At 37.6% G+C, this 12031-nt stretch overlaps 1 protein-coding gene across 4 annotated transcripts in view; it reads right to left on the reverse strand.

Moving 5' to 3' along the window:
• Positions 1-12031, reverse strand: part of Aff2 (ALF transcription elongation factor 2) — a 521318-nt gene that overhangs the window by 148413 nt on the left and 360874 nt on the right. For all 4 annotated transcript variants that reach the window (XM_050129237.1, XM_050129236.1, XM_050129235.1 and 1 more), the window contains exons 5-6: positions 1670-1706; positions 1356-1389 (exon numbers count right to left, since the gene is read on the reverse strand). In XM_050129237.1, coding sequence (XP_049985194.1) covers positions 1356-1389; positions 1670-1706 — 71 coding nt within the window. The remainder of the gene's footprint in view (positions 1-1355; positions 1390-1669; positions 1707-12031) is intronic.

The following is a 12031-nucleotide window of genomic DNA, read 5'->3' on the forward strand; positions in this document are numbered from 1 at the left end:
AGGATGTCAGGACCACGGGGGGTGCACCCACCCACTGAGACAGTGGGGGCTGATCTTTTGGGAGCCCACCAAGGCCAGCTGGACTGTGACTGAAAAAGCATGGGATAAAACCGGACTCTCTGATCATGGCGAACAATGAGGACTGATGAGAAGCCAAGGTCAATGGCAAGGGGTTTCTGATCCTACTTCATGTTCCGGCTTGGTGGGAGCCTAGCCAGTTTGGATGTTCACCTTCCTAGACATGGACGGAAGGGGGAGGACCTTGGACTTTCCACAGGGCAGGGAACCATGACTGCTCTTTGGATTAGAGAGGGAGGGGGAGAGGAGTGGGGGGAGGGGGAGAAGAGTGGGGGGAGGAGGAGGGAAATGGGAGGCTGGGAGGAGGCGGAAACTTTTTTTTCTTATTCTCAATAAAAAAAAAGAAATACTAAAAAGAATAAAATAAAGAAAAAATGAAGACAGTGCAGAGTGAATTGCAGGACTCTGACTTTTAAACTTTGATCTGGTTCCATAGCATCGTTTTCTAGTCTTTCTGACTGTCCTTGTCTGGCTGCAATGCACAGATGACAGATGACCTGCAATCAGTGGGGTATTGGACTAACTGGCTAGATCAAGCCACATGCTTTTTCACATCCATTCTTTGCCCTTAGGAGTTCCAACTGGCTGTTGCTTAGCTATAGTTACATGGAGCTCAATGCCTCATCAAAATGGGGAAAGTAATATCTAGATTTTTTTTCACTGGAGTCACAGTTGTTTTTAGGTATTGGCCCTAAGTGTGTCTACATTATTAGAGAGTTGGTTACTAACCCACATTCATTTTTACTCTTCTTGCTGATCACAGGTACTTTAGTTCAAATGATTCTATCTACTCAAAATATATATTTCTCGTCCTTACTTGGAAATGACAGCACTAAAGGTGGGACTTCAGAGAGAGAATTCTGTCATGAAGGTGAGCCTTCACGAATGGAATTTGTGTCTTAACCAGAGCCACTTCAGAGACCTCTTTCCACTTCTACGACACGAGCTAATCGTGAGAGTATAGCTGTCTCAGCAGATATCATTTGTACTGATGACGTTACCTCTGACTTCCTAGAATCTACAATGTTTAGAAATCCGTGTCTCCTATTGATAAACTTCTCAGCTTATGGTATATATGTTATGGTAGCTGAAACATACTAAGCTAATGAGAATTTGATTAACCCCCACTAACTTGAAACTGAGAGTAACATTCATAGTCTCAAAAAAGAAACCACAAGGGAGAGGTTGCTCAGCATCCTGGTGCTGATTCCATGCCAAAATGCCCTAAAAAGTCCTTTTTTGGGAGGCCAAATACTCACGACTTCAATGATACTGACTTTGTAGAAGCTCTGCTGGTCGGGTCACTCCACTCTGAATAAAAAGGACACAAACAATTACTGTTCATGCTTCTCTTGTAAGTGAGTATTCAGAATTAAATTACTTTCTAGATGTGCATCCCTCCCAGATAATTTTACAGTCTTCTGCCATAATAATAGATGAAAAAGAGGAAGTAGAATGGTAAATCACCAGGTAACCTTTCATTATTATCACTCTTTCATACTATAATGACATTAAGTAGAAAAGAGGGAAAAGTAAGGGAACTAAGATTATGGGTGACTGGCATAAGGAGTTGGAAAAAAAAATCACTTACTTTGTAAGGTAAATCCTGGAGTCAGATGCTGAGATTCCTATGAGAAAAAACATATAATAGAGACATTACTAATATTATATGAGTGTGAGGAGAGTTGCCTGTTATTGCTGAGGATATAATCTTGTTAATGTTTACAAATAAGAAATCACTGTTAACAACTGTATTAGTTAAACTTCTGTATGTAGCTATATTTGTACCTCCTAACCAAGGCTGCCGCCACAAGATAAAAAAAGTCACCTAATTATAATTAACAGTAAAGATCATGTCTATTTGAACATGAGTCCCATATGAGAACAAATGATTCATATGTATAAAATTCAAGTTGAGAATTTATTACTTAGCTAGGCAATGATGCCTCTGAAAAGTTAAGTGTACTTGGTTCAACCAAACACATGATCATGGTTTTTGTAAAAGTGTAAACATGATTGTAATTAATAAATATGTCAAATTTCTCCCATGGTAAAAAAAACCCCACTTTTAAAATGTAGAAGTTTTAAATTAGTTCAACAGAGGTGTTCATAAAACTTTATTACAAGCCTGTTGAGATATAGGAAGTAATTTGAAATATGTTAGTAGACTATATTATTTAAAGGATTTAGACTTTGTTTGAAAATCACCCTTCACAAAATTCATTCACTGTTTTGAGAAATCGAGACTTGTACTTATGAGTATTGCTGAGAGTGTGGCAGATCTTGACAAATTTGGCAGGCAAAAGCATTACAGTAGTGCTCAGAAGTATTTGAAAGAGAATGTCCCCTACGGTCTCTGACTCTTGAACACTTTGCTGCTTAGGTAGGTTTAGGAGGTGTGTGACCTTGTGGAGGATATCACAGGGGTGTACTTTGAGGTTTCAAGTTCATGTGCTCATTCTAGTTCACTCTTTAAGGTTGGAAATAAGAGCTCTCTCATTATGCAAACCTGCCTGCTGCCATACTTCCTTGCCAAGATGGTGATGGATTTTTTCCCCTCTGGAACCATAAGCCCAAATAGAGCCTTCCTTCTGTAAGTTGCCTTGGTCACGGTATTTTCACATAGCAATAGAAAAGTAACAAATACATCAGGTCATGCACAGTAGTGGAGACTCAGTAGAGAACTAGCAAGATTATGCAACAAAGCAGCAAGGCCCCAGGTTCCATCAATATCACGTAGCAAAAGTTGATATAAAATTTGCTTTCTCGGAGTCATTGCTTTGAGTAATGTATTCATTAGGGTGAATCTTATACTACAGAGAAGAAAAAAATCACAGCATATTTTTTTCTTTAAAAAAATAAGCAAAGAACCATATGGCAGTGTTGCACTTTAGCTGAAAGTGAAGTTTTCAGTCAATTTTATTGTACTTTCACAATAGGTTTCGCTTCTTGATGGTCACTCTAGAAAACTACAATTAAAAAGTAGTAGGAAATCCCTCTCAGCTAAAGAGCATAACTAGACTGTGTGTAAAGTATACTGCTCAAAGGCTTCTACAAATAATAGAAATATTACATATTTTTGTTTGTTAATATAAACATTGAACAAAAATCCATGGGTGATGTAGGATTCCCCTCTATGTGGTGTGAATATGTTTTATTATTATTGATTAATAAAGAAGCTGTTTTGGCCAATGGCTTAGTAGAGTAAAGCTAGGTAGTAAATCTGAACAGAGATATATAGAGAGAATAGGCAGAGTCAAAGAGACTCTGTGTATCTGCCAAAGGAGAAGGACATGCCAACCAGAACCTTACCTGTAGGCCACAACCTTGTGGTGATACACAGATTAATATAAATGGGTTAATTTAAGATATAAGAGTTAGTTAATAAGAAGCCTGAGCCAATAGGCCAAACAGTGTTGTAATTAATACAGTTTCTGTTTCAGTATTTGGGTCTGAGAAGTCTGGAAATGAATGAGCAGTTCCCGGTTACACATGGGCTAGAAAGGTTATTGGCGAAAGGAGGGGCTCAATATTGTTTAGTTAAACTAATATAACACCAAACTGCATTTTAAATATTTATGCTGTAGACAAATGCCACTCCTACTCATCTTTAAATATGGAAGCTCATATTTGCAAATGAGTAGAGATGCATACAGAGTAATGGCTGCCCAGATGCTGAGAATGACAGTTGAATATTCGGCCTTAAACAAGACATTTATGCCATGCTCTCATAGGTTCAGGGAACACTGCAGAAGAGAATGAAATACTGTAGGAGTCAGAAGATAGGGAGAAGGACTGTGAAATGTTCTCTTCAAGACACAACACAGCTATTGCAAACAGAATCTCATAGCAGCTATGGTTGCCTGCATTAGAAAGGTTTGTCAAAAGCCAATTGTGGATTGGGGAGGGGGTCATGGAATGCTACCTTACCTTCTGAAATACTGACAACTCTAGGGGAGGGATAGTCATTGTCTTCACTTGCAAACCAAACAATGAACAAGTATCCAAGGAATGGCTCTTAAAACGGTTACTACACATTGGTTGTTGGTTAAGCTCACTGGATCACAAATGAAAATGGCATGAGATAGGAAAAGAAGCTATATGGAGGAGAAGGATTTTGACAGATGTGGATGGAAAGTAAGAAAGTTGAGGACTGGTGAGAGTAAGTACAACCAATGAACTATATACATGAAATTGTCAAAAATGAATTTAATTGAAAGAAAGGAAAAATAATGGAACACATCTAAAAGTTGTGCTGGTGTATACTGATCACTGATTTTATCATTATATTTTTATACAAATTTATGTCATTGTACCTTTCTCATATTTACTTCCTCACCATTGTCCCTTTACTGTCTGTCACTAGAGCATCAACTGCCTTTTGATGAAAGGTCTCTAAAATGTTGAACAATCAGATACTAATCCTTAGGAAATTACAGATGGCAAGGAAGGGAATTTATTTGTAGAGGTCATATCATTGTTAAAGATCAATGAAATGTGAAAATTACAGCAGAAGAGTCCATGGAGAAAAGCATAACAAATTCAGAACTTAAAGAAAGCATACAAGTCTATGGCCATTTAATGGCAAGGAAAACATTCATCTTATCTGTCTTCTTATTCCTTCAGGGAACAATTATAGCATACTGGATCATTACAGCACAATATAATAATTGATGTTGATAATATTATCAAAGCTATGAAGAAACACTAAAGAATGTTCAACAAAACCTTCCAAAGATGGCAGAAAAATATTAATTATACTTCAAAATAATCTATGCCAAGTGGATTCTCTAAAATTGATCAAGAATTTCAACTATCAAGAATGTCATATGTCTTTCTTAAATACATAAAAATGAGTTGCTAACCATTTGTATCAGCTTAATTTTAAACAAATATTTCTATCTACTGTTTCTCTAAAGGATTTAGATGCAGGGCAAATTTAGACTTGTATACCATCAGGAAATTAAACACAGGTTCCAAAGTCAATCAAAGAAAATCTGATAGGAGAATAAAACACATTTTATTTGTTCTGTAAACTTGTTTTTAAGATGGCTTTTATACTCAAATACTTGGTTGTTACAGTGCATCAGTACAGTGATGCATAAAGCAAATAGGAGGATGAAGTAACTCCACAATTTTGTATAATTGATTTTATATATTCTTGACATGATTTTAATGCTAATATGGATAAATAATTTTATACAAGATATACAAATAAAGAAAACACTTTTATATGCTGCCAAAGTCACTATGCATAGATATACAACCATATATCATGGTCCTGAAAAAAAAATCTGTGTTCATAGAATAATTGTTATTGCATGTGATATTTAAAAAGTCACCAGACATGAAGCTCGGCATTTTTTTTTTTTTGCACAGAAATACCATATAGTCCAGTACATAGTAAGAACAAACCATATTTACAAATTCATGTAAGGCTCTTTTAAATAATCACCTGATTACAATCCTATGGGATCTGGATTTTAGAGGTCAGCTAACTTTTCTCTTAAAGGGCTAAATAATACATATTTTTGAGTTTTGAAAACATATGGTCTTTGTCATCATTGCTCAGCTCTGCCATTATAGCACAAATGGCTGTTCCAAAAATGATTGATTCATAGACATATTACAAACAATATTGTGTTATTTTTTCTTTTGATTTTATTTAGTATTTTAAGATGCCATTGCTGTTCTAGAAGACACTTGCCTATGCCAAACTTTCCCCAAGGAGACTGGTGCTCTCTTGGTTCTACCTGGCATGTGTTTATTCCCTTCTTTGTGAGGATTATAGTCTCCATAAGAAATGAGGTAGTTTAAGTTTGTGATTGGTAAGGAAACTTAAACTGAGAATTTTAAATTGTGTTTGTCTTTGTAAATTTACAGATTCATAAATCGCTTGACTTGAAAATCACACACACATAGAGGAGGAAAGGAGACATACTGATGTGGGAGTGTCAAATATCAATCTGTCTATTTCATTGGTTAATTAATAAAGAAACTGGCCTGATAGGTTAGAACATAGGTGGGTGGAGTAAACAGAACAGAATGCTTGGAAGAAAGGAAGTGAGCTCAGACGCTGTAGCTCTCCTCTCTAAGGCAGACGTGATGAAGCAAGCTGCCAGGTCAGACATGCTGAATCTTTCCCAGTAAGACTGGTGCTACACAGATTACTAAATATGTGGTAGGCAAGATGTAAGAATTAGCCATTAAGAGGCTGGACCTAATGGGCCAAGCAGTGTTTAAATGAATACAGTTTGTGTGTTGTTATTTTGGGGCATAAGCTAGCCAGGCAGCTGGGGGCAGACGGCAGGAATGCAGCCCACGGCTCCTAATAAACATACATACATACATACAGACAAACAAACAGAAAGACAGCCTTATAGAGATGAGGAAAATGAAGTTTAGAGGAACTTCAGCAAGACTAAGAAGCATGCAAATGGAAGAGTTAGATTAACTACATCTAGGATTGTCATTCTCTTTTCTGGATGAGCTCTGTCATAGCTTTTTGGTGTGGTATAGGTTCTCAAAGGGTAGTATCACCTAGTTCTGGTACAAGCACAGAAAAAAAGGCAATCACCCATTTTAGACACATTGTTTGGAGACAGCCACTGTTTAGAAGATATACTTTAAAATAGGGTATCTGTAATGGGAGCTAGTTTGACACCTGGTCTCAGAATATCTATATCTCCAAACTCGTTTTCTAAGTTATTAATGGCAGCTCTGAAGCACCTTATTTATTGACTACACTTCTCAGTTTTCTTCTCTGTACGTTACGAATGATCAAATTACCAGCATGTCTAGGTTGTAGTGAGGATTGAATTATTTATTCTATTTGAAGTGCTTACAGTGAGTTAAGACTACAGAAAAGGATGGCAAGCCCAGGGTAACCAATGGGATGTGGGGAGCACGGGTGCCAGAAAAAAAATGTCTCATACCCAGACTGGGACAATGAGGCTTACTGTTCAGTTTTGATTCAATTTAAAGGGAATAGGGCTAGTGAAACAGAGTTTAAATGACAGATATTGCCAAAAGTATCACTGATAAATATGATTGTTCTTTTTTTTTCTTTTATAAATAAGACCAAACTAATTGCATTGCTCCCAGGTCATGTCACAGGAATGAACTTGCTTCCCCAGAGTTTAACTCTAATTGGCCATCTAAAACTACTAATCTAGACGCTTCGGTACTCATACCCATATGGATCACAGCATCCTTCAGTCTTTTTTGTTGTTATCATGCAAGGCTTACGCAAGCAATGTTCTATTGTGCCCTTTGCCACCACTCAGAGTCGTATCTATTCTCTAAATGTTGCCCCTTCCATGATGACTGCTTCCACAGTTCTGCAAGGAAGAGTTGGTTATATACTGTTGAGAGACTTCTGTTTACTTTGAAGATGCACACATTCTTTAGTCTTTACTTGATAGTGTGTAGTGTGCTTTTTTTACATTTCTGTGCTGGTTTGGATAGGTACAGCCCCCATAGACTCCTAGGTTTAAATGTTTGGCTCATAGGGAGTGGCAACATTAGGAGGTGTGGCCTTGTTGTAGGTGTTGCTTTGTTGGAGAAAGCAACTATGGGCATGGGCTTTGTGGTTTCAAATGCCATATGTAGGCTTGTGTGGTAGTCTCCTTCTGCTACCCACTGATCAAGATGTAGAACTCTCAGTTCCTTCTCCAGCATCATGTCTGCCTGCATGCTGCCATGCTTCTCACAATGGCAATAATGGACTAAACCTCTGAACTATAAGACAGCCCCAACTAAATGTTTGTCTAAGAGTTGCTTGGTCATATATCTCCTCCCAGCAATAGAAACCCGAAGACAATTGCTAACTGTAAGTGCACTTCATGCCTTTAGCAATTATTTCAAAATAAACAGATCATGACATAATGGAGGAAGGAAGGATAGAAGGAAGAAATATTCTTTTAAATAATTTTATTAGAATAGTCCCTCCTTTAATTGAAAAAGTTTTTTTCTTATTCAATTTATTTTGATTTTTTTATATTTATTTATTTTAATTATTTATTTATGATTTCTGCCTGTTCTCCACCACCGCCTCCCATTTCCCTCCCCCTCCCATGGTTAAGTCCCCCTCCCTTGTCAGCCCAAAAAGCAATCAGGGTTCCCTGCCCTGTGGGAAGTCCAAGAACCACCCACCTCCATCCAGGTCTAGTAAGGTGAGCATCCAAACTGCCTAGGCTTCCACAAAGCCAGTATGTGCAGTAGGATCGTTACACTTTCTCCTCCCTCTACTCCTTCCTGCTCCTCCCCTCCTTTCTGTAACTACTCCTTTTCTGGTTCTCACTAGAAAAGAACAGGCTTCTATAAGATAACAACCAACATGGCAATATCATGAGATAAATTTCATAAGATAAAAACAAAAATAAAAAAAACCCACATTACATAGAAATTGGACAAGGCAAACCAACAGAAGAAAAAGGGCCCAAGAGAAGGCACAACAGTCAGAGACCCACTCGTTAAAACACTCAGGCATTCCATCAAAAAATGAGACTGAAAGCTATATTATTTGAACAGAAGACTTGTTATGGACCCATGCAAGTACTGTGCTTGCTACATCAGTCTCTGTGAGTTAATGTGAGCTTTGCTCAGTCGATTTAGAGGGCCTTGTTCTTCCAGTGTCCTCCATCCCCTCTGGCTGTTGCACTCTTTCTGCCTCCTCCTCTGTAGGACTCCCTGGGGAGAAGGATATGATAGGGACATCCCATTTACAGATGAGTGTTCCAAGGTCTCTCTCTTTCTACATAATATCTGAGAAAATCTACATCTTTAAGGCACATAAAAAAAAAAAAAAAACGGATGATGACAAATTGCTACTAGAAGTTAGTAAAGAAGCTACACTCAAGGCTTGACAATGTAACCATAGAGGAAAAGGTTCTACTTGTATGGTATCTTGATTTGTAAGGATTAGTGTATAGGTAAGCAAGGACTAGATGCTGATATAGAAAAGCATGGGATAAAACCGGACTCGCTGAACATAGCGGACAATGAGGACTACTGAGAACTCAAGAACAATGACAATGGGTTCTTGATCCTACTGCACGTACTGGCTTTGTGGGAGCCTAGGCAATTTGGATGCTCACCTTACTAGACCTGGATGGAGGTGGGTGGTTCTTGGACTTCCCACAGGGCAGGGAATCCTGATTGCTCTTTGGGCTGACAAGGAAGGGGGACTAGAATGGGGGAGGGGGAGGGAAATGGGAGGCGGTGGCAGGGAACAGGCAGAAATCATAAATAAATAAATAAATAAATAAATAAATAAATAAATAAATATAAAAATAAAAACGTGATGACCAGAATGAAGAATATAGCTTTTCTATCTCTCAGTATACTGTTCAGGTATGATAAGATAGCTCCAGGAATGTTAACATCTCACCAGCTTCAATATGGATACCTGAAACTCATCTTCTATTGATGCACCCTAGCAGATAGTGTCAAGATGATGTGCATGCTCGTCATTGTTTCCTGCAGAGATGAGGCAGCTAAACAGTATTCCTTCATTCACAGAGAAGGTTACTTTGACATTTCTGGCTTTGTTCTTCCATGCCAGTCATACAATGTATTAGTACATTCAGAGCTCCAAATGGAAAAGGCCTGACAGTCTCCCAACCTCCTATTATGAGCAGGCACACATTCTAGTCTCTGCAAACACTCTTTGAAAAAGAGGTGCTGTTCAGATCTTGCTCAAGTCTTAGAGCTCATAGCCAACATGCTTTACTCCCAAAGCAAGGATAATTAAACCACATATATGGTCACAGTTCCAGCAACAAAGAGATGAGGGATTTTGTGTCTACATGATTAGTGTTCACCAAACATTTTCATATATAAGCACTAAATATAAAAATCAATGTAATGATGGAAATAAAGAATGGTATTGGGAACGACATACAAGGATCAAAGTTAGTAAATATCTTTAAAATGAGTAAGTTACATAAGTCTTCTTTTCAGTTCTTACAGGTAACGTAATTAGTCATTTCAAAGGTTATATTAGTAAGAACTCTCAGGTAGCATTAAAACATGTCTTTTTCTCCTATAATTAACCAGTTCAAAAAGAGCGTTTGATGTATGAAGAGCTGTAATGCAAGGAGATACTTCACAGCTTCATTCACAGCAGCTCTGTTGAAGCAGAATTTGTAAGTATTATTCTGACAAGCACTGACACAGATAGAATTTTCCCCAGCACTATTTAAAATGGGGGCGGTGAGTACATTAACCATGTGCACAAGATTTAGAAGGGATGCTTAACCTACTTAAAAGATAGGCTGTTTCCAAGTGTTTTTGACTTGAGCATTTGTATCCAGTTGATAACATTCATGACAAATGACAAGTGCTGCTTATGTATTCATCAAAACTTGCCCCAAAGTAACTCTATGTGATAAGAATTTCAAAAAGAATTCTAATTACTTGATGTTTTTACAATACTCACTGATCTATTTAAAATGTATGTGGTTTTCCTGATTACAGCTGGTCTCTAAAATATAATCATTTAAATTATGCAAGAAGATAGCAGGAAGGAGAAGGTGTTCTCAAAGTTTATAACACTTTTTTAGGAGAAAGAAGTTGTGGAATTCATTGTGTAGAATAATAACATGTTATTAATAAAATATTGCTAATGTAGTACATGAGATGATGGCTATTTTGTTAACTTGTTTTAATTATTCCACAATGCACAGATTCCATACTGCACATCACTATGCTATAATTCACACAACACACACACAACAAACACACACTACTTTCATTTGCCAAATGAAAATAAGCAATTAAATAATAGTTCATATTTTTTTCAAAGTCAACTAAGGGTTATAAGCCCTGTCCTGGGAGAGAAATGTTAGCTCTGTAACTAACTGGGACCGTAAGAGGAAAAATAGTGTGTGTATGTGTATTTTCAGAAATGTATATTGCATTTCACGCAGTAACTAAATAATGAAATAACACATTAATACTACAAACAAACATTAAATTCTTTACCTTCAAGGAGTTAAGACTTATGAGATAGTTACAACAATTTTTCAAATGATGTTTTAACAAAAGAAGACTGTGGTGGTACTACTTATATCCCATTACGCTTTTAGTTACAGACAGGAGCCCAACAGGCAAAAATAGGATGAAAGGAGCTTAAGTCCCATCTGATCCCTACCAAGAGCTTGCTGAATGATCCTAGTGAAGTTTACTGCCCATCTGCCCACCCCAAGTCTGTTTTTCCACTTGTAACATGCAGACCTTGGCTTGGACAGTCCAGATTTATTTTTAACTACCCATGTTATTAATCTCTAATTTTACTTGCTCTGCTATGTCAGAAGCCTGCCATGAGAGAAGCATGTATGAGAGTTTTAGAGAATATGCAGTACTGTATACATTCGAAACGCCTCAGTCCTAGCCCCACAATCTGTCTATAATATTGCTGACTTGCACTGTCAGATCTGTGCTCCATAACAAGCCATGCAAGCTCTGCTCAGAGCTGATGAGATAAAGGGTACCCATCCTCCTTTTCCTTTTAACTGAGATATCAAAAATATTATCACAATTTTGGAAAGATTTACAAAATCCTGTGATTAAGAGTAGTAAGTTTGAATAACTTAGTATTCTAAAATAGAAGTAGAGAAGACCCACAGAATTGAGTTAAGGCTTTCTTTTCATAACGATTTAGAAGCCGGGCAAAGGTGGCGCACGCCTTTAATCCCAGCACTCTGGAGGCAGAGGCAGGTGGATCTCTGTGAGTTCGAGATCAGCCTGGTCTACAAGAGCTAGCTCCAGGACAGGCTCCAAAGCCACAGAGAAACCCTGTCTCGAAAAAACAAACAAACAAACAAACAAACATAAAGATTTAGAATAAATAACTTGTACAGCCTCTGACATCCTTTAGAAGGGTGGGTCTACCTGTCTTTTTTTACTTTCTAGGGTGTTTATTTCTCAGAAGTGACAAAGTACATTTTGA

The sequence above is a fragment of the Alexandromys fortis genome, unplaced genomic scaffold, assembly GCF_014885135.2.
Source record: "Alexandromys fortis isolate MF-2015 unplaced genomic scaffold, M_Fortis_MF-2015_v1.1 scaffold_275, whole genome shotgun sequence".
Classification (NCBI taxonomy): domain Eukaryota; kingdom Metazoa; phylum Chordata; class Mammalia; order Rodentia; family Cricetidae; genus Alexandromys; species Alexandromys fortis.